General features: G+C 45.6%; 1 protein-coding gene across 3 annotated transcripts in view; it reads right to left on the bottom strand.

Annotated features, from left to right (window-relative positions):
- Window positions 1-10602: 10602 nt before the first annotated feature.
- Window positions 10603-27944, bottom strand: part of LOC112246237 (pleckstrin homology domain-containing family G member 4B-like) — a 61763-nt gene continuing 44421 nt past the window's right edge. For 2 of the 3 annotated variants that reach the window (XM_024414540.2, XM_024414539.2), the window contains 9 exons: window positions 26933-27022; window positions 26397-26621; window positions 22561-22731; window positions 21546-21723; window positions 19215-19331; window positions 18668-18943; window positions 16040-16254; window positions 15681-15731; window positions 14919-15487 (listed from right to left, as the gene is read on the bottom strand). In XM_024414540.2, coding sequence (XP_024270308.1) covers window positions 15693-15731; window positions 16040-16254; window positions 18668-18943; window positions 19215-19331; window positions 21546-21723; window positions 22561-22731; window positions 26397-26621; window positions 26933-27022 — 1311 coding nt within the window. In that variant the 3' untranslated portion in view covers window positions 14919-15487; window positions 15681-15692. Of the gene's footprint in view, window positions 10655-14918; window positions 15488-15680; window positions 15732-16039; window positions 16255-18667; window positions 18944-19214; window positions 19332-21545; window positions 21724-22560; window positions 22732-26396; window positions 26622-26932; window positions 27023-27944 lie in introns of those variants that run through there. The other variant, XM_042324757.1, reaches the window with a different exon arrangement.

The raw sequence follows: 27944 nt of genomic DNA, 5'->3' as shown, positions 1-27944 counted from the left end.
GCCTTTAATTGTACCCAGCACAAGGTGTACCTGTGTAATAATCTTGCTGTTTAACTAGCTTCTTGATATGCCATACTTCTCAGGTGGATGTATTACATTGGCAAAGGAGAAATGTCAGCCACGTCGCGGACACCGACGTCTTGCTCCCGGACAAGCTAAACACCTTCTTCGCCCACTTTGAGGATAACATATCGCCAATGACACGGGCCGCTCCCGAGGCATTTAAGCGTGTTAATCCTCGCAAGGCTGCCGGCCCAGACGGCATCGCTAGCAGCGTCCTTTAAGCATGTTGGTTGGAGTTTTACGGACATATTTAATCTCTTCCTATCCCAGTCTGCTATTCCCATTAGCTTCAAGATGTCCACCATTGTTCCTGTACCCAAGAAAGCAAGGGTAATTGAACTTAATGACTATCGCCCAGTAGCACTCACTTCTGTCATCATGAAGTGATTTGAGAGGCTAGTTAAGGATCATATCACCTCCACCTTACCCAACACCTTAGACTTACTGCTATGTGCATACCAATCCAATATATCCATGGATGATGCAATCGCCATCGCACTGTATCTATGCCATCTGAACAACAGGAATACCTATGTAAGAATGCTGTTCATTGACTACAGCTCAGCCTTCAACACCACAGTACTCTACAAGCTCATCATTAAGTTTGTAGCCCTGGGTCTGAACCCTGCCCTGTCCAACTGGGTCTTGGACTTCCCGACTTTCCGCCCCCAGGTGGTGAAGGTAGGCAACAAATCAAATCTAATAAAACTTTATTTGTCACATGCGCCGAATACAAGTGTAGACCTTACTGTGAAATGCCTACATGCAAGCCCTTAACTCTTATTGAATTGCCCTGTTGGTTAAGAAAATGAACTAAAGTTAAAAATTATTCAAACTAACACAATAATATTTATTTTACCGTTATTGAACTAGGCAAGGCAGTTAAGAACAAATTGTTATTTTCAATTACATTTCAGGAACAGTGGATTAGCTGCCTTGTTCAGGGGCAGAAGGACAGATTTTTACTTTGTCAGCTTGGGGATTTGATCTTGAAACCTTTCAGTTACTAGTCCAACACTCTTACCACTAGGCTATAACAATAACATGGCTATATACAGGGGGTACCAGTACTGAGTCAGTGTGCGAGGGTACAGGTTAGAGGTCATTTGTTCATGTTGGTAAGGGTGAAGTGGCTATGCATAGATAATAAACAGTGAGTAGCAGCAGTGTACAAAACAAATGGAGGGTGGGGGGGAGGTGAATGTAATAGTCCTGTGGTAATTTGATTAATTGTTCAGCAGTCTAATGGCTTGGGTTAGTCCACGATCAGCTCCTTTGTCTTGCTCACATTGAGGGAGAGGTTGTTGTCCTGGCACCACACTGCCAGTTCTCTGACCTCCTCCCTATAGGCTGTCTCATCGTTGTCGGTGATCAAGCCCACCACTGTTGTGTCGTCAGCAAACTTAATGATGATGTTGGAGTTGTATTTGGCCACGCAGTCGTGGGTGAACAGGGACTACAGTAGGGGACTAAGTACACACCCCTGAGGGGCCCCAGTGTTGATGATCAGCATGGCAGACTTGTTGTTGCCTATCCTTACCACCTTCACTATGCTGATCCTCAACACAGGGGCCCCACAAGGGTGCATGCACAGCCCCCTTCTGTACTCCCTGTTTACACATGACTGGGAGGCCACACAGTTGTGAAGAAGGTGCGACAAAAAAGGTTTGGCTTGGGCCTTGAAATCCTCAAAAAGTTACACAGCTGCACCACTGAGAGCATCTTAACTGGCTGCATCAATGCCTGGTATGGCAGCAGCACCGCCCTCGATCGCATGGCACTACAAAGAGTGGTGCATACAGCCCAATACATCACTGGGGGCGAGCTCCCTGCCATCCAGGAACTCTATATCAGGCTGTGTAAGGAAGGCCCGGAAAATTGTTAGACTCCAGCCACCCAAGCCATAGACTGTTCTGTCTGCTTCCGCATGGCAAGCGGTACCGCTGCATCAAGTCTGACACCAACAGGCTTCAGAGAAGCTTCTATACCCATGCCATAAGACTGCTAAATAGCTAACTAAATAGCTAACAAAATGGCCACACAAACTATCTGAGTTGACCCTTTACTTTTGCACTGTCTCTATGCACACACAGGACCCTACATACTCACGCACACTAACACTCCAACACACACACACACACACACACACACACACACACACACACACACACACACACACACACACACACACACACACACACACACACACACACACACACACACACACACCTTTATACTGACTATGCACATGCACACACACTCACATACAATCATCAAATACGCTGCTGCTACTCTGTTTATCATATATCCTGATCCCTAGTCACCTAGTCATACAGTATATACCTCTATCACGCTAGTATCCCTGCACATTGTATATTTGGTACTGGAACTGACTAACCCTATACATAGTATTCTTACTTACTTTCTTGTGTTCTTATTTCTTACTTAAATGTATTGTCTGTTTTTTGTTCCTCCTTATGTTATATGTAGTACTACATTGTTATTGATTACTGCATTGTCGGATTTAGAGCTTGCAAGAAAGGCATTTCACTGTATTTGTGCATGTGACATTGAAACTTGATACAAGAACTTTCACACCATTATAACATGCACTGTAAAGAGGCTGCTGTGAATTTAACTTACATGCAGCTCAGTGGAAAGGACAATTCTGTATGTCATATTACAGTGTACCTCACCTGAAATTCATTGAGGGGAAGGTTTTACATTTCAGTATTTTACTGTAATTATAGCGGATTGGTGCAATCAGGTTGGCAGCTAGGCAAAGTGTTTACGCGTCACAGCATAGCATCCAAAATAGAGCGTCGTCTAACTTTTTGTTATGCTTTGGTGAGGGGTGTCTATTTTTTATTGGGCACAGGCGAGGATAGAGTGTATTGTCCCCCTGGTTTACATTAGCCGTTTTGCAGGTTTTACTGAATACAGTGCCTTCAGAAAGTATTCATACCCCTTGATTTATTCCACATGTTGTTGTGTGTTACAGCCTGAATTCCAAATTGATTCAAATTATTTTTTTCTCACTCATCTACACACAAAACCCAATTCTGGCAATGTGAAAACATGTTTTTAGACATTTCTGCTAATGTATTGAAAATGAAATACAGAAAGAGCCATTTACATAACTATTCCCACCCCTGAGTCAATACTTGGTAGAAGCACCAAAATAAGTGGATTCAGCTATTTCAGCCCCACCCATTGCTGACAGGTGTATAAAATCAAGCACACAGCCATGCAATCTCCATAGACAAACATTGGCAGTAGAATGGCTGGGCTTTTAGAATGGCTTTTAGGCTGGGTCTCAAACTTTAAGTCTTTACTGAAGACTCATCTCTTCAGTGGGTCATATGATTGAGTGTAGTCTGGCTCAGGAGTGGGAAGGTGAACGGAAAGGCTCTGGAGCAGCGAACCGCCCTTGCTGTCTCTGCCTGGCCGGTTCCCCTCTTTCCACTGGGATTCTCTGCCTCTAACCCTATTACAGGGGCTGAGTCACTGGCTTACTGGGGCTCTCTCATGCCATCCCTGGAAGGGGTGCGTCACCTGAGTGGGTTGATTCACTGATGTGGTCATCCTGTCTGGGTTGGCGCCCCCCCCTTGGGTTGTGCCATGGCGGAGATCTTTGTGGGCTATACTCAGCCTTGTCTCAGGATGGTAAGTTGGTGGTTGAAGATATCCCTCTAGTGGTGTGGGGGCTGTGCTTTGGCAAAGTGGGTGGGGTTATATCCTTCCTGTTTGGCCCTGTCCGGGGGTGTCCTCGGATGGGGCCACAGTGTCTCCTGACCCCTCCTGTCTCAGCCTCCAGTATTTATGCTGCAGCAGTTTGTGTCGGGGGGCTAGGGTCAGTTTGTTATATCTGGAGTACTTCTCCTGTCCTATTCGGTGTCCTGTGTGAATCTAAGTGTGCATTCTCTAATTCTCTCCTTCTCTCTTTCTCTCTCTCGGAGGACCTGAGCCCTAGGACCATGCCCCAGGACTACCTGACATGATGACTCCTTGCTGTTCCCAGTCCACCTGGCCGTGCTGCTGCTCCAGTTTCAACTGTTCTGCCTTATTATTATTCGACCATGCTGGTCATTTATGAACATTTGAACATCTTGGCCATGTTCTGTTATAATCTCCACCCGGCACAGCCAGAAGAGGACTGGCCACCCCACATATGCTCTCTCTAATTCTCTCTTTCTTTCTCTCTCTCGGAGGACCTAAGCCCTAGGGCCATGCCCCAGGACTACCTGACATGATGACTCCTTGCTGTTCCCAGTCCACCTGGCCGTGCTGCTGCTCCAGTTTCAACTGTTCTGCCTTATTATTATTCGACCATGCTGGTCATTTATGAACATTTGAACATCTTGGCCATGTTCTGTTATAATCTCCACCCGGCACAGCCAGAAGAGGACTGGCCACCCCACATAGCCTGGTTCCTCTCTAGGTTTCTTCCTAGGTTTTGGCCTTTCTAGGGAGTTTTTCCTAGCCACCGTGCTTCTACACCTGCATTGCTTGCTGTTTGGGGTTTTAGGCTGGGTTTCTGTACAGCACTTTGAAATATCAGCTGATGTACGAAGGGCTATATAAATAAATTTTATTTGATTTGAATGGCCTTCATCAAATTTCTGCACTGCAAGAGCTGCCCAGGTCAACTGTAAGTGCTGTTATTGTGAAGTGGGAACATCTAGGAGCAACAACGACTCACCCGTGAAGTGGTAGGCCACACAATCTCACAGCACGGGACGGCCGAGTGCTGAAGCGCGTAGCGAGTAAAAATTGTCTGTACTCGTTTGCAACATTCACTACCGAGTTACAAACTGCCTCTGGAAGCAACATCAGCCTAAGAACTGTTCGTCGAGAGCTTCATGAAAATGGGTTTCCATGGCCGAGTAGTCGCACACAAGCCTTAGATCACCATGCACAATGCCAAGCTTTGGCTGGAGTGGTGTAAAGCTCGCCGCCATTGGACTCTGGAGCAGTGGAAATGCGTTCTCTGGAGGGATGATTCACACTTCAGCATCTGGCAGTCTGATGGACGAATCTGAGTTTGGCGGATGCCAGGACATTCTAGACGATTCTGTGCTCCCAATGTTGTGGCAACAGTTTGGGGAAGGCCCTTTCCTGCTTCAGCATGACGACAATGCCCCCGTGCAAAAAGTGAGGACCACACAGAAATTGTTTGTCGAGATTGGTGTTGAAGAACTTAACTGGCCTGCACAGAGTCCTGACCTCAACTCCATCAAACACATTTGAGATGAATTGGAAACCAGACCTAATCGCCCAACATCAGTGCCTGAGCTCACTAATGCTCTTGTGGCTGAATGGAAGCATGTCACTGCAGCAATGTTCCAACATCTAGTGGAAAGCCTTCACAGAAGATTGGAGGTTATTATAGCAGCAAAGGGGGGGGGGCAACTCCATATGAATGCCCATGACTTTGGAATGACATGTTCGACGAGCAGGTGTCCACATACGTTTGGCTATGTAGTATATTGATATATTTATTCTTTTTTTGAGGGATAAAAAAACTCAATATACCTTAAAATAACTAAAACCAAATTGAAACTGTGTAGAAAAAAATCATGGATCTACATTCATACAGTTTCTTACCTGTGTCCAGCTCGCTGATAATCACCTCAATGAAAGCTAGACAGCCAGGGAGAATACAATTTTTCAAAAATAATGGAAAATAACAATTTTGGGTAAATTTTGATGGCGAGGAAATATATTTAAAAAATTGTGCACATGTGGCCCTCAGGCAAATTGTGATTGACACCACTGGATAAGGTCTTCAATGGCAACCTAACCTAATGTAGCAGGCATAAAAGAATCCAGCTACCGGTAAGTTATTTGCCATCATTTGTCCATAGCAGGGTGTCCCAAACTCTGTCTGTGTAGTGCTGAGGCAAAACCAAAACGTGCACCCAGGGTGTCCCAAGGACCATTTTGGAAAACCCTGGTCCATAGTGAAGGGATGGATCAGGTTTTACTTTGCTCTTTAGTTTTGAGATTTTTTTTCTAAACAAATCAATTGTTCACCAGCCTTTTAAGGTAATATTGAAATCCTCTAAATGCTTCAAATATTTAGATACTGTAACAGTTTTCTTTAGGTGAAGTAGAGGCGGACCAAAATGCAACGTGGTTGTTCATGTTCTTTAATTTATAAAGACACTACACATGAGATAACTAACAAAAACAACAAACGTGAGAAAACCTAAAACAGTCCTATCTGGTGCAAAACACAGAGACAGCAACAATCACCCACAAACACACAGTGAAACCCAGGCTACCTAAATATGGTTCCCAATCAGAGACAATGACTAACACCTGCCTCTGATTGAGAACCATATCAGGCCAGACATAGAAATAGACAAACAAGACATCCAACATAGAATGCCCACTCAGATCACACCCTGACCAACCAAAACATAGAAACATACAAAGCAAACTATGGTCAGGGTGTGACAGTACCACCCCCCCCCCAAGGTGCGGACTCCGGCCGCAAAACCTGAACCTATAGGGGAGGGTCTGGGTGGGCATCTGTCCGCGGTGGCGGCTCTGGTGCTGGACGTGGCCCCCACTTCACCATAGTCTTAGTCCCCCACCTTGTCCGCTTCCGTGGCCTCCTAGCCACGGCGACCCTACTTAATGACCCCACTGGACTGAGGGGCAGCTCGGGACAGAGGGGCAGCTCGGGACAGAGGGACAGCTCGGGACAGAGTGGCAGCTGCTCGGGACAGAGGGGCAGCTGCTCGGGACAGAGGGGCAGCTGCTCGGGACAGAGGGGCAGCTGCTCGGGACAGAGCGGCAGCTGCTCAGGACAGAGGGGCTCCGGCGCCTGTGGGCTGAGGGGCTGGGCTGAGGGGCTCCGGCGCCTCTGGGCTGAGGGGCTCCGGCGCCTCTGGGCTGAGGGGCTCCGGCGCCTCTGGGCTGAGGGGCTCCGGCGCCTCTGGGCTGAGGGGCTCCGGCGCCTCTGGGCTGAGGGGCTCCGGCGCCTCTGGGCTGAGGGGCTCCGGCGCCTCTGGGCTGAGGGGCTCCGGCAGCTCTGGACAGAGGGGCTCCGGCAGCTCTGGACAGAGGGGCTCCGGCAGCTCTGGACAGAGGGACTCCGGCAGCTCTGGACAGAGGGACTCCGGCAGCTCTGGACAGAGGGACTCCGGCAGCTCTGGACAGAGGGACTCCGGCAGCTCTGGACAGAGGGACTCCGGCAGCTCTGGACAGAGGGACTCCGGCAGCTCTGGACAGAGGGACTCCGGCAGCTCTGGACAGAGGGACTCCGGCAGCTCTGGACAGGTGGGAGACTCCGGCAGCGCTGGACAGGCGGGAGCACCTGTAAGGATGAGCCGGAGAGACAGCCTGGTGCGGGGGGCTGCCACCGGAGGGCTGGTGCGTGGAGGTGGTGACGGATAGACCGGACCGTGCAGGCGCACTGGAGCTCTTGAGCACCGAGCCTGCCCAACCTTACCCGGTTGAATGGTCCCGGTCGCCCTGCCAATGCGGCAAAGTGGAATAGCCCGCACTGGGCTATGCAGGCGAACCGGGGACACCGTGCGCAAGGCTGGTGCCATGTAAGCCAGCCCAAGGAGACGCACTGGAGACCAGCTGCGTAGAGCCGGCTTCATGGCACTTGGCTCGATGCCCACTCTAACCCGGCCGATACGCGGAGCTGGAATGTACCGCACCAGGCTATGCACCCGCACTGGGGACACCGTGCGCTTCACAGCATAACACGGTGCCTGTCCGGTCTCTCTAGCCCCCCGGTAAGCACAGGAAGTTGGCGCAGGTCTCCTACCTGGCTTCGCCGCCGTGCTGCCTCCTCATACCAGCGCCTCTCCGCTTTCGCCGCCTCCAGTTCTTCTTTGGGGCGGCGATATTCTCCAGGCTGAGCCCAGGGTCCTTCTCCGTCCAATTCGTCCTCCCATGTCCATTCCTCTCGCTGCTCCTGCTGCCGTTTCTCCTGCTGCACCTTGGGGCGGCAACACTCCCCTGGCTTTGCCCAGGGTCCTCTCCCGTCGAGGATTTCTTCCCAAGTCCAGAAATCCTTATTACGCTGCTCCTGCTGCTGCCCGTTACCATGCCGCTTGGTCCTGTTGTGGTGGGTGATTCTGTAACGGTTTTCTTTAGGTGAAGTACAGGCGGACCAAAATGCAGCGTGGTTGTTCATATGTGCTTTAATTTATAAAGACACTAAACATGAGAAAACTAACAAAAACAACAAACGTGAGAAAACCTAAAACAGTCCTATCTGGTGCAAAACACAGAGACAGCAACAATCACCCACAAACACACAGTGAAACCCAGGCTACCTAAATATGGTTCCCAATCAGAGACAATGACTAACACCTGCCTCTGATTGAGAACCATATCAGGCCAGACATAGAAATAGACAAACAAGACATCCAACATAGAATGCCCACTCAGATCACACCCTGACCAACCAAAACATAGAAACATACAAAGCAAACTATGGTCAGGGTGTGACAGATACATATTCTGGCATATGGCTCAGTCCTGCAAGGAAGTATTTATTTTAGGAAGCAATAACATAACATGATAAGCTATTTTAAATGATCTGCCACTGTCTACTTTGTAGACCATGATGCAAGTTTTTCGTTGATATTGACTGGCCAATAAAAAGAAAATATTAAGATGGGCAAAAGAACACAGACACTGGACAGAATAACTCTGCCTAGAAGGCCAGTCTGAGATAGAGGCGGTGGCAGAAACATAATGTACAAAATAAGTTACAAATAACGCGAAAAAACACACACAATAGCACAATTGGTTAGGAGCTCGTAAAACGGCAGCCATCTCCTCTGACGCTATCATAAATTCTCCCTAAACCATAGAGAAAGAGGGCTCTGGATAGATAGAGCCCGTTTTAGCATGGATAGTGTCATCAACTGGGTGGAAAGTGCTATGGGTTAAATTCCATCGAGGTCAGCAGGAGGGGTCATCCAATTAAATGAAACCCTGAGCAAACATTCCATAACTGCAGATGTCAGTAAATCACCAACCGTAGCTAGATACCTGTTCAGACTATACACACTCCAGCAGACTAGGTATGCACTTTTCCAGTTTATTTACGAAATGCCAATACACTCGTAGAAGTAGAAGAAGAAAACATTTACGACTTTAAAATTATGAAAAGCTCTTAATGGCAGCAGAGATACTGGATATAATGATGAGAAGCATGTGTCTCCGCCCTAACAACAGGATTCGTTGTCCACGTAGCGGAACAGCAAGCTGTCAAGCTCCTGCCTATCCCTCTCTTTGGATTGGTGGACACATTTAGTAATTTGAATACTTTTTTGAATATTCGATGAGGGGCGTTGACGTCAACCGCCTGTAATCAGTGGAAAGTGAGATGCTATGAATATGCATAGACCGTCTCTAATTTCGAACTTCGATATAAAGCATTTTTTCTCAAAGCTGCTGTACGTCACGTGCATCACACTTATTTCAGTACACTCGTAACAACTTAAGCATTACAAAACTTCTATTAGATCAAATAAGCGTCACATATCATAATAGCAATACATTATCATCTTGACTATAGTCAACACTCTCTCATTGCCTCCCATACAAAAACTCCTTACTTGCTTAATAATGAATGATCTGCTTAACATGGCAATGGATAGAACCATATCGCTTCGCTTCTTACTCTCTGCCATTTGCTAGGATAGAACGTGTGCTATATTTCCATATCTATGCCAAAACCCACAGCCATAGAAGACAACCTCCCTGTTTCTCTGTGCCACATGCAAGTCATCAGACCTGACAGTATGAAAGAGATTCTTTTTGGAGATCATTTTTGAACTTCATATGAAAGACATTTTTTGAACTTCATATGAAAGACACAGACTGGTTCATGTTGACTTAACATTGACAGATTATTTGGGAGTCACTTCCAAACCCTGTTACGAATAAATGAGTGAGGAGGTGTGGAGTCAGGCGCAGAGAGCAAAAGATGTGGGAAAAAACACGCTTTAATGTCCCGGAAACATAACATGAACCAAAAGTAGAAAAACAAATGATCAGAAATATAAACGGACAGCGTGAAACCCAAATACAAACAAAATACACTCAAACAACAAAACAGACTAAAAAGCCCGCACGAAACAGAAGCAGGCTGAACAAACTATATATAACCCTACCCTAACAACCAAACAAGAAACAGGTGATACCAATCAGACAAAACCAAAGGAACACAGAACAACGGATCGGCGATAGCTAGTAGACCGGTGACGACGACCGCCGAGCGCCACCCGAACAAGAAGGGGAGTCACCTTCGGTAATATTTGTGACAGTACCCCCCCCTGACGCGCAGCTCCCGCAGCGCACCGACACCGGCCTCGGACGGAGGCGATGGAACTCACTCAACATAGATGGATCTAGAATATCCCTCACCGGAACCCAGCACCTCTCCTCCGGACCGTACCCCTCCCAGTCAACGAGGTACTGCAAGCCCCTCACCCGGCGTCTCGAGTCCAGAATAGCTCGTATCTTGTACGCCGGGGACCCCTCGATGTCCAGAGGGGGCGGAGGAACCTCCGGAACCTCACCTTCCTGCATGGGACCAGCTACCACCGGCCTGAGAAGAGACACATGAAACGAGGGGTTAATACGATAATACGAAGGAAGTAATAATCGATAACAAACCTTGTTTATTCTCCTCAGGACTTTAAATGGCCCTATACATTGCGGACCCAGCTTCCGGCAGGGCAAGCGGAGGGGCAGGTTTCGGGTCGAGAGCCAGACCCTGTCCCACGGTGCAAACACGGGGGCCTCAATGCGGTGACGGTCAGCGCTCTTCTTCTGCCTTATACTCGCTTGGCGTAATGACTCATGGACAGCCCTCCAGGTCTCCTTAGAGCGCTGCACCCACTCCTCCACCGCAGGAGCCTCAGTTTGGCTCTGATGCCACGGTGCCAGGACTCAAATGGTGACATGTTGGTAGAGGAGTGGCTTAGTGAGTTCTGGGCTATTTCTGCCCAGGGAATATATCTTGCCCACTCCCCTGGCCGGTCCTGGCAATACGACCGCAGAAACCTACCCACCTCCTGGTTCACTCTCTCCACCTGCCCATTACTCTCCGGGTGATACCCTGAGGTCAGGCTGACCGAGACCCCCAGACGTTCCATAAATGCCCTCCAAACACGGGAGATAAACTGGGGGCCCCGATCAGAAACTATATCCTCGGGCACCCCGTAGTGCCGGAAGACATGGGTGAAAAGAGCTTCCGCAGTCTGTAGGGCCGTAGGGAGACCGGGCAATGGGATAAGACGGCAGGACTTAGAGAACCGATCCACAACGACCAGGATCGTTGTGTTACCCTGAGAGGGGGGAAGGTCAGTAAGAAAATCCACCGATAGATGGGTCCACGGCCGTTGTGGAACGGGAAGAGGTTGTAATTTACCTCTTGGCATGTGTCTAGGAGCCTTACTCTGGGCGCACACCGAACAGGAGGAAACATAGAATCGCACATCCCTCCTCAAAGTGGGCCACCATTACTTCCTCTCAAGACCTCGCACTGTCCTAAAAATACCTGGGTGACCCGACGAGGGTAGACAATGAGCCCATCGAATCAATTGATCACGAACAGCCAGCGGCACGTACCTACGACCCTCCGGACACTGTGGAGGGGCAGGTTCCTCCCTTAGCGCCCGCTCGATGTCCGCGTCCACATCCCATACTACTGGTGCCACCAGCTTAGCTGCCGGAATGATGGGAGTAGGATCGATGGACCTGTCCTCAGTGTCATAGAGTCTTGACAGCGCGTCGGCCTTAGTGTTGAGGGAACCTGGTCTATATGAGATAGTGAAACGAAATCTGGTGAAAAACATGGCCCACCTTGCCTGACGAGGATTCAGTCTCCTAGCTGATCGGATATACTCCAGGTTACGGTGGTCAGTCCAGATAAGGAAAGTGTGCTTAGCCCCCTCAAGCCAGTGTCTCCACACCTTCAGGGCCTTAACCATAGCCAACAACTCCCTATCCCCCACATCATAATTCCGCTCCGCTGGCCCGAGTTTCTTCGAAAAAAAGGCACAGGGGCGGAGCTTCGGTGGCGCACCCGAACGCTGTGAGAGCACCGCTCCAACCCCAGCCTCGGATGCGTCCACCTCTACTATAAACGCCAAAGAAGGGTCCGGATGCGCCAACACCGGCGCCTCAGTAAACATCGCCTTCAACTTATGAAAAGCTCCGTTCGCCTCTGCTGACCACTGTAAATGCACCAGCCCCCCCTTCAGCAGTGAGGTAATAGGGGCAGCTACCTGACCAAAACCCCGGATTAACCTCCGGTAGTAATTGGCAAACCCCATGAACCGCTGTACCTCCATTACCGTGGTCGGAGTCGGCCAATTACGCACGGCCTTTACGCGGTCCCCCTCCATTACCAACCCAGAGCTGGAAATGCGATAACCCAGGAAGGAAACTGATTGTTTGGAAAACTCACATTTCTCCGCCTTCACATACAGGTCATGCTCCAGCAGTCGTCTAAGAACCTTGCGCACCAGAGATACATGCGCAGTGCGTGTAGCGGAGTAGATCAAAATATCGTCAATATACACCACTACACCCTGTCCGTGCAGGTCTCTGAGAATCTCATCCACGAAGGATTGAAATATAGCTGGAGCATTCTTTAAACCGTATGGCATGACGAGGTACTCATAATGGCCAGAAGTAGTGCTAAATGCAGTTTTCCACTCATCTCCATCCCAAATACGCACCAGATTATAAGCACTCCTGAGATCCAGTTTAGTGAAGAACTGCGCTCCGTGAAATGAATCCACTGCCGTAGCAATGAGAGGTAGTGGGTAACTAAAACCCACCGTGATGGAATTTAGACCTCTATAATCAATACACGGACGTAAACCACCATCTTTTTTCTTCACAAAAAAGAAACTCGAAGAGACAGGTGACATGGAGGGCCGAATGTACCCCTGTCCCAGAGCCTCGGTGATATAAGTTTCCATAGCCACCGTCTCCTCCTGGGACAAAGGATACACATGACTCCTGGGGAGTGCAGCGTTACCCTGGAGGTTTATCACGCAATCCCCCTGCCTATGGGGTGGTAATTGGGTCGCCTTCTTTTTACTGAAAACAATAGCCAAATCGTTATACTCAGCTGGAATGCGCACGGTGGAAACCTGGTCTGGACTCTCCACCGTTGTCGCACCGATGGAAACCCCTACACACCTGCCTGAACACTCATCAGACCACCCCTGTAGAGTTCCCTGTTTCCACGAAATCGTAGGATTATGAATAGCTAGCCAGGGAATCCCCAGTACCACTGGAAACGCAGGTGAATCGATAAGGAACAAACTAATTCGCTCCTTGTCATTCCCCTGCGTAATCATCTCCAACGAAATTGTGGCTTTCCTCACCAGCCCTGACCCTAATGGTCGACTATCTAAAGAGTGCACGGCAAAAGGGGGTCTACTTTTACTAACGGAATCCTCAACCTCTGAGCGAGTCCGCGATCTATAAAGTTTCCAGCTGCGCCTGAATCTACCAGTGCCTTATGCTGGAGAGAAGGAGAATAATTCAGGAAACAAATTAATAGGAACATGTGACCAACAGGAAACTCTGGGAGAGTGTGGTGCTTACTCACCTGGGGTGACCGAGGAGTGTTCTGCCTGCCCTCTCGATTCCCAGATGAATTCCTCCAGCACCGACCAGAGATGTGCCCTCTCCGGCCACAACTGGTACAGGAGGAGCTTCCTCCTCCGATCTCCCTAGACGCGGTCCCTCCTAGCTCCATCGGGATAGGAGCAGGAGGGTCAGGAGGTAGAACTGACAGGACCCTTTCAGAACGTCCGCGAGCAGCTAGCAGATGGTCCAACCGGATCGACAGGTCTATCAGTCCATCCAGGCTAAGTGGAGTATCCCGACAGGCCAGCTCCCTACGGATGTCCTCTCTCAGGCTACATCTGTAATGGTCTATCAGGGCCCTGTCGTTCCACCCTGCTCCAGTGGCCAAGGTCCGGAACTCCAGCGCGAAGTCCTGCGTGATCCTCGTCCCCTGTCTGAGATGGAACAATCTCTCACCCGCCGCTCGACCTTCTGGAGGGTGATCGAACACGGCCCTGAAACGGCGGGTGAACTCCGGGTAATTGTCCTTCGCTGAGTCGGGCCCGTTCCAGACTGCATTAGCCCACTCCAGGGCTCTACCGGTAAGGCATGTGATGAGAACCCACACTCTCTCCTCCTCCGAGGGAGCCGGCCGAACGGTGGCCAGGTAGAGGTCTAGTTGAAGCAGGAATCCCTGGCACCCCGTCGCTGCTCCATCGTACTCCCTCGGAGGCGTAATGCGCAGAGCGCTGGAACCGGATCCAGATGGGGGAGATGGTAGAGTTGCTGGTGGGAGGGTCGGTGGGGTAGTAGGGAGACCATTCCTCTCCCAACGATCCATCCTTTCCATCATCTGATCCATCGCTGATCCTAGGCGATGGAGGATGGACGTGTGATGAAGGACTCTCTCCTCCATAGTAGGAAGAGGAGTGGTCGCTGCTCCTGCTGACTCCATATCGTGGTGCGGGCTTCTGTTACGAATAAATGAGTGAGGAGGTGTGGAGTCAGGCGCAGAGAGCAAAAGATGTGGGAAAAAACACGCTTTAATGTCCCGGAAACATAAAATGAACCAAAAGTAGAAAAACAAATGATCAGAAATATAAACGGACAGCGTGAAACCCAAATACAAACAAAATACACTCAAACAACAAAACAGACTAACAAGCCTGCACGAAACAGAAGCGGGCTGAACAAACTATATATAACCCTACCCTAACAACCAAACAAGAAACAGGTGATACCAATCAGACAAAACCAAAGGAACACAGAACAACGGATCGGCGATAGCTAGTAGACCGGTGACGACGACTGCCGAGCGCCACCCGAACAAGAAGGGGAGTCACCTTCGGTAATATTCGTGACAAACCCTTACATACTAAAACACTTTGGTAATCCAGACATTCTGGTCCTCAAAGATTTAAAAATACATTTTCATGGAAACATAGCATAAGTACTAAGTAATGCACACCAACACAGGTTTTCTGTGTTAAGAGTATTTACTACATATTGAATGGTCCAATAAGGCACACAATAACATGATCATGGGTGAAAGTCTTGACATCAGAAACAAACAGAATATGACAGAAATGCTTATTTTTTTAAAACTTTTTTTTACAAAATACAAAACTTCCTGTTAATGGGAAATGATAAAATCCTTGTAAAGCAATGTAAATAAGAATTTGTTCTTAACTGACCTGCCTAGTTAAATAAAGGTTAAATAAAAACAGAACAAAAAAAACAGAATGGTACAAGTAGTGTGCAGTAACTGTCATATAACAGAGTCATATAACACTCCTCTATATACAGTAACACAGTTCATGCTTTCCTTCTGTTCTGGATACTTCCAAATCTGTGAAAAAAGATACACGAATAAGATTGAATTTGATAACCTATGGAAAATGACTGAAAACAAATAACATCCATGTGTAAAATAGTTACATGCAACACAAACATACATAAAATCATATTAGAAAATAGCCAGACACATATACAGGCCAACTGTAGATGGTGCAGAGTGATGTCATCGTTACAGACAAACTTACCAAACTCAGAGCTCAAACCTCAGTTGACTTCCCAATGACCGAATTTTGAACCTGTGGGGAAAATGACCAGAACATCAGTTCATGCCTCCCATTGACATCACAGCATGATTCTTTTTTTTAAAGGTCAACTTTTTGTAATGCTTTATTTAAACTGTACAGATGTAGTTGGGGATAGAGATGGAGAGGGGAGAACACAGGAGGAAAGGTGGACCTGGTGTCCGGTGCACAACATCAATGCATGGTTCAGTGAACATATGACTTAAGCCCAATAGCATGACTTAAGCCTAATAGCATGACATAAGTCTAATAGCATGATATCATGGGAAAATAAACAGCTCATAGTTAGTCTCAACACACACCTTGGGAGGATCCTTAGTCAGGCCAGGTGGTTTGGGTGGGAGCAAGGGTGAGGTGGTTTTTACTGTAGACCAGATGGGACTCTTAGCCTTGTGGAGGTCGTTGTCTTCAGGTCTACGGGCTAGAGGCTCCTTCAGGCTGACGATGGAGGCGCACACAGAGGAGGCAGAGCTGCTGAAGCCGCTCAAGCTCTCTCCCGAAGACTCAGAGCTGTCCACTGGAAAAGGAAGGGAACTAATCTGAAAGGTTTGAGGGGCTGTATACACCAGGGTCCATATCATAAACCATCTCAGAGTAGGAGTACTTACTCATTCTGATTTAAAATAATTAACTGATCCGCTTTGTGCCTGGCAGTTCTCTGTCTTTAGTTACGTCATATAGTGGAACATATATCCCCTCTCATGTTAATAATAAAGCACACGGAATGTATTGCCTGTCTGGCAAAAGCCCATTTGACCAGATCTAGTCTGTGTTGGGGCATCCACAGTAGCCAGACAGTAAAACAGACAGACCCTCCACAACCCCGTTCCAATTCATTTTAATCAAGTTAAAGCTAATTTAATGCATTTCTTCACAATTTAAACACTAAAATGCTATTTTGAAAACAGCGAAAACAAGCAAAACTGACTACAGCCATGATAACCTTTTGCTGCTGTTGTGTCTGTGACTATTCATTAATGTGAAGACTGTTGTATTATCAAATACATTTCTCTGTGTAATTATTATTACATGAGTAAACTAATCATGTAAACTTCAAGAAACTAGGAAGTCTGGGCACCACTGAAAAATGTTTATATAGTCTCTATTTCCAAAATCGACTCTTCAGATATTTTTTTATATCTTATCAATTAGTCTTCTATTAATGTACCATTATTACCTCATCAGTTCTCATTACTGAAGAACGCAAACCCTTGGATATCTGCACGAACCCTAGCCTAAATGATGAATCAGCGATATAGAAATTTGCTTAATTATTTATTTACTAACTAACTAAATGACCACAGAAATACATAAACAAACATAGTCATTGGTTACTAACTCAATGCATTGATAAGTCCGTAGTGGGCTAAACCAGATGACAGCTTGGTAGACAATGGAGAGGGATGGAGACAGCGAAAGAGTGGGAGAGACAAAATTGATTCACTACAAACAGTTGATAATTATATGATTTGAAATGCTAATCCTTTGCACATGAACGGCCTCTCTCTCGACCATAATTGCAATGTATATATTTACACCCGTATGTCGTTGTTGTCTTCTCTGTTGGAATCGCCGGTCAGTCTGCTGGAGATTCAGTTCATCAGAGTCTCTAGTTAACTTCCCCAGAAGTCACCATGTATTTCGTGGTTGTAGCTTTCCCCGCGGCTCTGGATAGTGTCTGTTGTAATGGATACGTCAGGCGGACAGTTGATCGTTGCATAGAATAGATGCTTCTGCGGTTGTCGGTATTCTCATACTAGATTTACGTCATTTCCAGCTGCAGACTAGTAATACTACGTCTAGGATTTACTCTGATTCTGTAGTGATTGATAGTCTCAGAGTTTAACCATTTCCGGCTGTGTAGCTGTCTGGACTCCTGGGACTATAGAGTTGTAGCTCTTAACCATTTCAACATGTAGTGTCAGCTCCATATTTTCTGGTCTAATGTAAATTTCATCAGGAGTGGGTTATATACAATTCTGAGGAAAGGGCGGTCCATGACGCCGACATAATGTCTATGCTCACATGGGCGTGGCCCCCTCACATTACATCTTTTCACAAATAATTTCATGTTTAATCACATACGTTTCACAATATTTAGATGTAAACCCCATAATTAAGAAGTGTACACAACCAAAGACACAGTAATGAGTGTTTCCTGTCCTTCATAAGATCACCAAATAAAACACACTCGTCATGACTGTCCTTTAATTGTCCACGGACCACTCTCACATTCTCAAACATAGAAATATTGTTTAATTATTCAAACTTTTGATGTCCAAGGGACTCTCTGTGTTCCACAGTTTACATTCCAATCTCAAACACTACAGAGCGTAGGGGCAGCATATTTTATGACTGACCATAAAACAGCTGACTTCCCGCTCTCCCCCTCTACGAGAGAGAGCAGGGCTGTAGAGCGGACCCACTGTAACCTGATCCTTCAGATCGTCACAGGAGAGTTATGACACTGCTTTTGCTTCATTCCCCTGAGTCGATATTCGACTTATCATTCTACAAACATTAGCTGCTATGCACAAGTTTAGCACTAGGATTAAAAACTGTAGTTTAGTTTCATGTGAAGTCAAACAGCAGTTACCCAGGCATCTACAGCCATCTTCCACCTCTGCACTGTTTTAAGAGAAATATTGGGCTTGTTGACATCAGATGCCTCAGCTTGATGCGAGGAAGAGAGTCTGACATATGAGACTTAAAGTGATAGTTCACCCAAATTACAAAATTCCATTTGTTTCCTTACTCTTTAAACAGGATTTGGACAAGGAAAGACAACCATTCATGCTTTGGTTTTCTTTACCCGGTTGGTGTCACAAAATGATAACCATTTCCATCAAAAGACCAATACAAGTCAATATCCCTCAAAGTAGCATGCTTTACATTTCAAACATGCTACCTTCCTTATTAAAGCCACTCACTCAGTAGATTCTGACTCCCGCTCTCCTGGTCCATGTCATCCTCACCCAGGACCCCAGGGCTCTCCGAATACCCCCCTTGACCCCCAGCAACCCCCCTCAGCTTCGGGCCGCACAGGTACGCCCCCGTAGGGGAGGACAGGGACCCTCTCCCCGAGGAGGAAGAGGAGTGGCTGCCGGAGGTTGACAAACAGCTCCCCGAGTCAAAGGAGTTTGGCCGCCTCACAGGAAACCCGCCCTGCAAGCCAGACGTCCCCGAGGAGGCCAACGCCTTGGATTCTGGGAGGGCCAGATGAGATCAAATTGTATGAGATGGGACTGGACGTGATTGAGACAACAAGAGAATTGCCAAAGTAGGAACAGCTAGGATTGGGCAAAAACATCTATGATGGTGTGAATTTCTTAATCTGAATATCCATTCCATTCAGAATTTAATTACAATATTAGATGAGTTTGATGAATGAATACGTAATAATAATGGGATGAATTGAATACCAATGGAATTAAACTTGTCCTAATGTAATCTCTATAGTATGCTATGGATTTGTACCTCTTCCCATCAGAGCACAGTTGACTGCCCTGTCATTGATGGCCGCGTCGCTAGGCTGGATATCCATGAAGGGCTTGTTCCCGATACCCATGAACACCCTCTCCTGCATATGGATCTCTGGAATAAAACAACCACAATAATAACATTGACCTAGATAAACTGTCACAGGTCAACCATTCTTGGAGCGAGGCACAATATGATACCATAGACAGAAATAAGTAGACTGCAGGGCTCGCCAACCCTGATCCTGGAAAGCTACCATCCTGTAGGTTTTATTTCAACCCTAATCTAGTGCTCCTGATTATAATATTATTATTATTAATATTTACCCATACACCACCTCCCCCCAACTTTAATTTTATTTTATGTACATTCTACACACATTTTAAATGTCGCTTTTTTTTGACAGTAGATACAGAGTAAGAATAAAGTAATTTGATACTTTGATATACATTACATCTAGATAGATAGTACTGATACATTATACATAGTGTTTTCAGTCATAACTATTACAGAACATGAGATTTTAAACCCACCCCTCAGCAACTCTCAGTCTATCACACCTATATATGTAAACCCACCCCTCAGCAACTCTCAGTCCATCCCACCTATCTCTGTAAACCCACCCCTCAGCTACTCTCAGTCCATCCCACCTATCTCCGTAAACCCACCCCTCAGCTACTCTCAGTCCATCCCACCTATCTCCGTAAACCCACCCCTCAGCTACTCTCAGTCCATCCCACCTATCTCCGTAAACCGCCCTCTTATGATTTCCATGTGACATATCTTTTTTTAACTGTGCTGTGATTCTTCACATAAATTCTGAACCTGTCTAACTGCATAGTATCTACAGATTGTAAGTTAAAGATACATATTTCTACTAAAAGTCAACGTATTGTTATATTGTTGATTGATTGACTATGGTTTTTCAAATCTCCCAACAATGCTAAATGTAGGGTTCATTTTAGATAAATGTTGTGATTTTTCAGCCATTCTTGAACCTGTGACCAGAAACAAGCTACAAATGGGCAATACCAAAATAAGTGATCAAATGATTGTGTCTCTTCGTAGCAAAATCTGCAGAGCTGAGATGGTTGTACGCCCCATATTCATAACATTCTGTTTGTGGCAAGAATTTTGTATAATACTATGCTTTTAACCAAGAGTTGTTTTTCGTATCAATTCATAAACCATGTGCCACAGAATCAGCACATCAAAAATCTCTTCCTAACTATTTTGCAACCTGTATGGTGCCGATTTCGACATTTTGATCATCAAGTAAAACTGGTATAAGTTTGTATTTACATAAAATAAAACTATGCCAATTTTGGTCTTTAATAATGGGCAAACAAACAAGTTCACTACACTCACTACACTTTCTGATTCTAATAATTAGCTGGTTAATAAATTGAATCAGGTTAGTTACAACTGAGGTTTGGATTGAAAAACTACAGGAGGGTAGCTCTCCAGGAACAGGGTTGGAGAGCCCTGAAGTAGAGAGAGTTCATTATAGCCTTACCTATGTCCCAAAGGGGACGAAAATAAGGATTTAGTAAGCAAGTAATTGACATACTAGGGGAGGAACACAATAAGAAAGCTCAAACATAGAACCAACAAATCTATGGGTGTGTGCTAGTCTCAATCCCACCAGTGTGTCTTGGACATTATATCAGCGCTTAATATAGATCTTTGCTGCAAGAGCTTCCCGTCAAGACCCTCCCTTCTTCCACTTAGTCCTACAATCTGATTGGTTGCTTGCCAAGTATTGGCAAGTGATGGGAGCTGTATACCACATACCAGTAGCCTGAAATTGCTTATTTTCATTGTCTGTTCCACATGATTACAGTTGAAAGCGTTGGTTTAAAAGTCATTGCTTTAATCCATCAACTCTTTTCAGATCAGTGGTAGTGTGGGAAAATATAGTAGGTTGACCTCTGTGGCTGTATCTGAATACTTTCCAAGCTGGCAAATCCTTTCTTCTTCAGTCCTTGTGTTTTCCATTCCTCTCAAAGTGCATTGGAGGGGATGATCATAGTCTTTCCATGGGACCGTCACCTCTAATGCCCTTTGAGAGGAATTGAGGAAATAAGAACAGAGCAAGCAAGGATTTGACTGCTAGTAATGTTTTCAGATACAGACCAGATCATTTTAGGGCATGAGAGATCTGATTGGCTGGTTAGTGGGATGGTGCTTCTACACCTGCATTGCTTGCTGTTTGGGGTTTTAGGCTGGGTTTCTGTACAGCACTTTGAGATATCAGCTGATGTATGAAGGGCTATATAAATAAATTTGATTTGATTTGATTTGGTTAGTCTCAGGGGTAACTCTGACCTCTGTTGTGTTCAGCCTGCTCCCAGAGGATGCGCTCAAGGTCTTTGGTCCAGGCATCCTTCACCTCTCTGTTCCCGGCCTGCAGGGTGTAAGTGTCCTGGGACTTCCTCCTTCGGAACCAGATCTCAAAGCACAGCCCGCTGTCCCCTGAATTGTGGGTCATCCCAATGTCAGAGGTCTGTCAGAACAGAAAACATGGTCTTTAAACAAACTACAGCTTGTAAAAGGTTTTGAAGTGTTCATAAACCCTTTATAAGGCATATAAAGGACTATACGTGGATATAACAGTGTATGTATATTTTGAAAGTAATCAACCTAGACAGACAGGTTTCCTTCTCCATTTACAAACAGGGTATGTGTTAACGTACAGTGAATCATATACAGGTTTCCACGCAATAGAGGAAGTGGGCCTGGAAGTGAAACTTTTGGAGGGTAGCTACAGTAGCTCAAATGAGACATTTCACATAATACTTTTCATCTGATGCAAGGCCTCCACATGACCCTTTTATGACGTAAGCATGTGTTTCAATGATTTCCAAGGAAGGTAGTGTCACGCTGAATAAATTATTTGTGAGACAGCCGCAGGAATGCATAATAGTTTTTTGTTATTTTACCCCAAGTTACGGCGTGCCGTGTAAAGGCACAGGGATGACGACCAAACAAATACTATACAAAAACACAGGGTTGAAACCCAAACAAAAGAGCGAGGAGTACCTCGAATAAATAACACAAGCTCACAATGATTAGCACACGGGACGAGACCCGTAATTGTCTGTGCAATCCACAATGACACAAAAGCCCAAAACACACAGCACAGGTGCCCACACAACCAACGGACATTGTAACATTAATTGACTGCCCAATGGAAACCAAAGGGCACATATATACAAATACAAATCAGTGGGAACAGGGGACAGGTGTGGGTAATGAAAGTTCCGGAGGGATCCGTGACAGGTAGCTTTGGCTCAAGTTTCACATTGAGGTATATTGTGCTGTGTTTTGTATACCTGCATACCTTGAATGACTGTTTATATACATAAGTGTCGTTGCCCACGTCAGTCCTCTTAGTCTTGCTGAAGAGGACAAGGTCCTGGAAGAGGAAGATGTGGCGGAAACACTTTTTCTTTCTGAAGGACACCAGGAACTCGTCCTGACGAATCAGCTGCCCCTGCTCCTTCAAGTTGACCTACAGGAGAAGAGAAATTACATTGAGGGCAGGCTGTATTCTGTCAGGGTGCATCTGTGGTAAGATGAACCCTTTTTAGTACATTGACATTTGACCTTGTACTGTATTCATCCCCTGATAGGAACAAACTAAGAAGTGTTATAGGTTCCGAACGACCTCACGGATGTGGTAGATCAATGTTATTTGGGTTAGGTGGGTAAATCATTTGGCCAAAGTGGGTCACCCGAAAATAAGTTTCAAAACCCCTGCACTGTACTGTATGACTGGAAGAGTCAAACTTTTATCTTCATCTTACAAACTTGACAACGGAGGTTAACATAAAAGGGAGAAAATATTCATATCTGAACGAACTCACAATTGTGGTTTACAGTATAGGCCACAGATGGTGATTTGGGTCTAGCCAATTTTTCCAATGTGGGTCGGCTGAACGAAATCAAATCAAACTTAATTTGTCACGTGTCGAATACAACAGGTGTAGACCTTGAAATGCTTACTTACAAGCCCTTAATTAATCAACAAAGCAGTTCAAGAAAGAGTTAAGAAAATATTGACCAAATAAAGGAAAGTAAAAAATAATAAAAAGTAACACAAAAAAATAACAATAACAAGGCTATACACAGGGGGTACTGTTACTGAGTCAACGTGCGGGGGGGTACAGGTTAGTCGAGGTCATTTGTACATGTAGGTAGGGGTAAAGTATGCATAGATAATAAACAGCGAGGAGCAGCAGTGTAAAAACAAATGGGGGGGTGGGTCAAGTCAATGTAAATAATCCGGGTGGCCATTTGATTCAATGTTCTGCAGTCTTATGGCTTGGGGGTAGAAGCTGTTAAGGAGCCTTTTGGTCCTAGACTTGGCGCTCCGTTACCGCTTGCCGTGCGGTAGCAGAGAGAACAGTCTAAGACTTGGGTGACTGGAGTCGTTGACAATGTTTTGGGCTTTCCTCTAACACCACCTAGTATATTACTGTAGGTCCTGGATGGCAGGAAGCTTGGCCCCAGTGATGCAACCGGTCAGGATGCTCTCCATGGTGCAGCTGTAAAACTTATTGAGGATCTGGGGACCCATGCCAAATCTTTTCACGCTCCTGGGTGGGAAAAGGTGTTGTCGTGCCCTCTTCTCGACTGTTTTGGTGTCTTTGGAACATGATAGTTCATTGGTGATGTGGACACCAAGGTACTTGAAATTCTCGACCCACTCCACTACAGCCGCGTCGATGTTAATGGGGACAATGAGCTCCTTTGTATTGCTCACATTGAGGGAGAGATTGTGTCCTGGCACCACACTGCCAGGTCTCTGACCTCCTCCCTATAGCCTGTCTCATTGTTGTCGGTAATCAGGCCTACCACTGGTGTGTCGTCAGTATACTTAATGATGGTGTTGGAGTCGTGTTTGGCCACACAGTTGTGGGTGAACAGGGAGTACAGGAGGGGACGAAGCACGCACCCCTGTGGGGCCCCAGTGTTGAGGATCAGCGTGGCAGACATGTTGTTGCCTACTCTCACCACCTGGGGACGGCCCGTCAGGAAGTCTGGGATCCAGTTGCAGAGGGAGATGTTTATTCCCAGGGTCCTTAGCTTAGTGATGAGCTTTGTGGGCACTGTGTGGTGTTGAACGCTGAGCTGTAGTGAATGAACAGCATTCTCACATAGGTGTTCCTTTTGTCCAGGTGTGAAAGGGCAGTGTGGAGTGTGATTGAGATTGCGCATGTGGATCTGTTGGGGCGGTATGCGAATTGGAGTTGGTCCAGCGTATCCGGGATAATGCTGTTGATGTGAGCCATGACCAGCCTTTTAAAGCACTTCATGGCTACCGACGTGAGTGCTATGGGGCGGTAATCATTTTGGCAGGTTACCTTCACTTCCTTGGGCACAGGGACTATGGTTGTCTGCTTGAAACATGTAGGTATTACTGAATCGGTCAGGGAGAGGTTGAAAATGTCCGTGAAGACACTTGCCAGTTGGTTCGCGTATGCTTTGAGTACACGCCCTGGTAATCCGTCTGGCCCCACGGCTTTGTGTATGTTGACCTGTTTATGTTGACCTGCTCACATCGGCTACTGAGAGCGTTATCACACAGTCGTCCGGAACAGCTGGTGCTCTCAAGCGTGTTTCATTGTTGCTTGCCTCTAAGTGAGCATGATAGCATTTAGCTCGACTGGTAGGCTCACGACACTGGGCAGCTCTGGGTTTCCATTTGTAATCCGTAACAGTTTTCAAGCCCTGCCACATCTGACGAGCACCAGAGCCGGTATAGTAGGATTTAATCTTAATTCTGTATTGACGCTTTGCCTGTTTGATAGTTCATCAGAGGGTGTAGCGGAATTTCTTATAAGCGTCTGGATTAGTTTCTCGCTCCTTGAAAGCGGCAGCTCTAGCCTTTAGCTCGATTCGGATGTTGCCTGTAATCCATGGGTTCTTGTTGGGATATGTACGTTTGGTGACTATGGGGACGACGTCATCGATGCACTTATTGATGAAGCTGATGGTTGAGGTGGTATACTCCTCAATGCCATTGGATAAATCACGGAACATATTTCAGTCTGTGCTAGCAAAACAGTCCTGTAGCATAGCATCCGCGTCATCTGACCACTTCCGTATTGAAAGAGTCACAGGTACTTTCTATTTTAGTTTTTTTCTTGTAAGCAGGAATCAGGGGGATAGAGTTATGGTCAGATTTGCCCAATGGAGAGCTTTGTATGCGTCTGTGTGTGGAGTAAAGGTGGTCTAGAGTTTTTCTCCTCTGGTTGCGCGTGACATGCTGGTAGAAATGAGGTCAAACGGATTTAAGTTTCCCTGCATGAAAGTCCCCAGCCACTAGAAGCACCACCTCTGCATTAGCATTTTATTGTTTGCTTATGGCCTTGTACCTTTCATTGAGTGTGATCTTAGTGCCAGCATCGGTTTATGGTGGTAAATAGATGGCTATGAAAAATATAGATGACAATTCTCTTGGTAAACACTGTGGTCTACAGCTTATCATCAGATACTCCACCTTAGGCGAGTAAAACCTTGAGATGTCCTTAATATTAGATTTTGCACACCAGCTGCTATTGATCAGTTAAACACAGACCACCACCCCTCGTCTTACCGGAGGCAGCTGTTCTGTCATGGAAAACCCAGCCAACTGTATATTATCCATGTCGTCGTTCAGATACGACTCTGTGAAAAATAAGATATTACAGTTTTGAATGTCCCATTGGTAGGATAGGTCTTGAACGGAACTCATCCAGTTTATTCTCCAATGATTGCACATTGGCCAGTATGGTAGAGGCGGGTTACCCACTCGCTGACTAATTCTCACAAGGCACCTAGACTTGCGTCCCCTGTATCGGCATGTATTCTTCATGCGAATGACAGGGATTTGGGCCTGGTCCGGTAAATCCTTCGTGTCCGACTAGTTAAACAAAAAATCTTTGTCCAGTTTGAGGTGAATAATTGCTGTTCTGATATCCAGAAGCTCTTTTTGATCATATGAGACAGTGGCAGAAATATTATGTACAAAATAAGTTACAAAAGATGTGAAAAAACACTCAAAATAGCACAATTGGTTCGGGGACCGTAAAACGGCAGCCATCTCCTCCGGCGCAATTATTTAGAATGGTACTCTTCAGTCCTCCTTTTATACCTCTCCCTCCAATCCCCTCTTCCTAATTCCTCACTCACATCACAGTCCTGGATGTCGTCCATGGCCAGCAGGTTGTTGCCATGCCTTAGCTGGAACTGGATAACCTCCAGGGCGTGCTGGACCTCGGCCTCCTCACGGCTCCTGTGGGGCCCGCACTCCCTCACCATGTCCTGCAGCAGTAGGCTGTACTTGCTGATCCGCTGCACCGGCTTCAGCAGGTAAGAAGACAGGTCCATCTTGTCCCCCAGCTGCAGCTGTTTTTGCTGGAGTGTTAGGAAAACAGAGTTCGGGACAATTCCATATCAATTCATTCAAATCAGAAATTAAAAATTGAAATTCCAATTGCATTTTTTTTCTAAAATAGGAATTTGATTGTTTAACATACATGTCCTAACCGAGTTTTGGTCAATTCTATTTAAACTCAGTCAACTTTTAATAAAGTTTTTTTTTGTGTTTTTTTTGCAAACAACATTGTTACGGGGGCACTTGCACTACAAATACTTCACATAAGGATGAGTATAGCATTATATACTGTAATATCAGTGTATTCTGACAGTTTATTTGACGTCCTCACCTTGAAAAAGTCATGGCCGTGGTTGATGAGTAAGCTGTCTGACTGGGGTTTGTTTTTGCTGAAGAGGGCGTATAGACCAAAGCTCTCTCCCTGGATAGGGGTAGAAGCACAGAATTCAATAGAAAATACAAATCAATAAAATATAAAGTATTATTATTGTTTTCTGTTTTACACAGCTGTAGAACCTACGTGCCTGTTGATTTCTCAAGATTATAATTGACCTGACTTGTGGCATGCAGTCCACATCACTTGTTGTTGGTGAGTGCCAACAGATGAAAAGATAAGTTATAATAAAAAGACTGAACTGTCTCTCACCCCAAAAAGTAAAGCAATGTTATTGTAAAACACTTGTCGATTGTTTGTTTCAGAGCAGTTGGATTCAAATATACTGGTATATCAGTGTTACTAAATAATGTTATATCAGTGTTAATAAATACTGTTATACCAATGTTACTAAATACTGTTATACCAGTGTTAATAAATACTGTTATATCAGTGTTAATAAATACTGTTATACCAGTGTTACTAAATACTGTTATACCAGTGTTAATAAATACTGTTATACCAATGTTACTAAATACTGTTATACCAGTGTTAATAAATACTGTTATACCAATGTTACTAAATACTGTTATACCAATGTTACTAAATACTGTTATACCAGTGTTACTAAATACTGTTATACCAATGTTACTAAATACTGTTATAACAGTGTTAATAAATACTGTTATACCAGTGTTAATAAATACTGTTATACCAGTGTTAATAAATACTGTTATACCAGTGTTAATAAATACTGTTATTCCAGTGTTAATAAATACTGTTATACCAGTGTTAATAAATACTGTTATACCAGTGTTAATAAATACTGTTATACCAGTGTTAATAAATACTGTTATACCAGTGTTAATAAATACTGTTATTCCAGTGTTAATAAATACTGTTATACCAGTGTTAATAAATACTGTTATACCAGTGTTAATAAATACTGTTATACCAGTGTTAATAAATA

Source organism: Oncorhynchus tshawytscha, linkage group LG07 (assembly GCF_018296145.1).
Source record: "Oncorhynchus tshawytscha isolate Ot180627B linkage group LG07, Otsh_v2.0, whole genome shotgun sequence".
NCBI classification, from domain to species: Eukaryota; Metazoa; Chordata; class Actinopteri; order Salmoniformes; family Salmonidae; genus Oncorhynchus; species Oncorhynchus tshawytscha.
The sequence above is the reverse complement of the archived record's forward strand: the minus strand, read 5'-3'. Positions and strand labels throughout refer to the sequence as shown.